Source organism: Amphimedon queenslandica, unplaced genomic scaffold (genome assembly GCF_000090795.2).
Source record: "Amphimedon queenslandica unplaced genomic scaffold, v1.1 AMPQUscaffold_7807_Cont20246, whole genome shotgun sequence".
Lineage (NCBI taxonomy): Eukaryota > Metazoa > Porifera > Demospongiae > Haplosclerida > Niphatidae > Amphimedon > Amphimedon queenslandica.
Window position 1 is genome coordinate 1 of NW_003551913.1, and position 2225 is coordinate 2225.

The 2225-nt window shown below is 35.1% G+C and overlaps 1 protein-coding gene across 1 annotated transcript; it reads left to right on the forward strand.

Moving 5' to 3' along the window:
* The first annotated feature begins 8 nt into the window (after positions 1–8).
* Positions 9–2219, forward strand: LOC105315824 (uncharacterized). The gene is made up of 5 exons (XM_011410583.2): positions 9–605; positions 692–864; positions 1061–1267; positions 1429–1624; positions 1895–2219. The coding sequence occupies exons 1-5, from the start codon at positions 392–394 to the stop codon at positions 2185–2187; spliced, it is 1083 nt and encodes a 360-aa protein (XP_011408885.2). The 5' UTR covers positions 9–391; the 3' UTR covers positions 2188–2219.
* The last annotated feature ends 6 nt before the right edge of the window (positions 2220–2225 follow it).

Genomic DNA, 2225 nt, shown 5'->3' on the forward strand with positions numbered 1-2225 from the left:
GTCGGGACAAAGTGAGGGGCAAAGTTATTCCTTTCTTCTCTCTATTTCGTCCTTTACAGGTGCTTATATATTCAAAGGGAGGTCTGGTCACTCAGCTCCAGTAATAGGAGGGTCACTATACCTGTGGGGAGGGTCCTATCCTCGTTTAGCTGGAGTACACGATTCACATCAAAAGAGGACACTAACCTCCGAGCTGACCTCAACAGTTGAAACATTTTCCTTTTCATCAGCTCGCTGGTCCTCTCACCTAACAAGAGGCACTCCTCCATTAGGAAGTTCTGGCTACTCCTGTACCACCTTTCGTTCTAATATTTATTATTATGCTGGTGTCTGTCACATTGGTCATGAACCTTGTTACTGCAACAGTTTAAATGTACTAAATACACTGACCATGAGCTGGACTCAATTGCATCCTAATGATGAGTCCATGATGAAGAAAGCTGGAGCTGGAATGCTGTCACTCGAACTTGATGGAACTGACTATCTTTTTATGGTTGGAGGGGTAGGTCCTACACCAGCTGTCAAACATCCTCAGTTTCAATATGATCAGCTTAAGGATGGATATGTTCGTACTAATGAACAGTTACTTTATAATCTATCTAATGGTGAGTTTCATGCCAGTACATGTATTTTAAGATTGATGCTATTTGTGTAGTTTTATGGTTTATTGTATAATTGTGTTGAATTTTAGGCCAATTCACTGTTCCATTTGTCAGTGGACAGTGCTGTCCTCCAACTATTTTTTTTACAATTGAAAAAATAAACCAAAATAAAGGAACAATGTTTGGAGGTGTAGTAACTCACGAGGGTTTTCCTATACCTACTGATAGTGTGTATACATTTAATGTGACACATAAAACAATAGTAAGTTATTATCTTTTATGTGCAGCTTTACTGATGGTAGGGGTTATTATTATTATGGTAATGCTTTAATTTCTTATACTTAAACACTAAATTTAGTGCTTCATTATAATAAGTTATGAATATCATTTTTACAAAAAATTTAATTGCTAATGGTAACCTAAATGTAGCTGTATATGTTTTATGTACATGTATTTAGCATTGGGAGAATGTTAAAAAAGGATCAATATCTGGTAAGGGACTCTGGCCTAAAGAGAGATGTGATCATGCAGGTGCTATTATCACTCATGTCTCCAGCTCACCTGCATTATTTGTGATTGGTGGGTGGGAATATGATAGCACTAAACTAGTGAATGATTGTTTATTATTGGATTATATCACTACTGGTCAGTACAGTTGTAAGAAGGTATGTGTACATGACAGTATGTTCCTTGACAATGTGTACTGTATTTTAAATTTATGATAAAATTATTTTGTTGAGCCTTGTTCATCATTACACTGTAATTAGTGCAAAATGGTTATATAAAAATGTAGCAGTAATGATAATAGATTTCTCACTTTCTATAGATTACTTTACCTGAATCTGTTACTGGTAGATACAGTCACTCACTCACAGCAGTCACAATGTCACCACACTGTGTGTGGCTAGTAATTATTGGAGGATATAAAGGGACGGAATTTGTAGATATTGCAGGAGGATTGCAGAAGGTGCTAAGGCCTACATTTATTAGTGATTCTGATAGGCTAATGATTGTTGAATTAGGTATTTATGCACTAGGATTGTTAACACACCTACATACATGTATGTATGAGTTTTTTGTCAGGATAAAATCTTGCAAATGTCAAGTCAGTAAAATTGACAAAGGTTGCACAATCAGCTCTTTATAGTCTTTGCACATTGATTAAAATTTGTGGGTGTTAATTTCACAAAACGACCCACGTGTACTTAATTGCAAAATTCACAAAAATACAAATTGCTCCCCACAACTTGACATCTGGTTTTGATTATTAATTGACATTTTCCTTATTATAGTATATAGTGATGCTGGTGAGTGGATAGTACAATCAGTACTGGATGCTAATGATCTCACTAGTAAGAAATATCAAGAAAAGTATTCATCATACAGCAAGACCAGAACATGGTGGATGGATCAGCTAATGGAATATCCCACAGAAAAGGAAATGCAGCTTCAGAGATATATTCAGTTATTACAAGAAAAACTACATGTGTTTTATCAAGACAAAGTATCACTACAGGAAGCACTGATTGAGGCCAATAAAAAAGGTTTACTTGCATGCATTATTTCCACATTCATACTTATTTAAATACTTATAAATGTTATATCATTTGATATGATTATTTT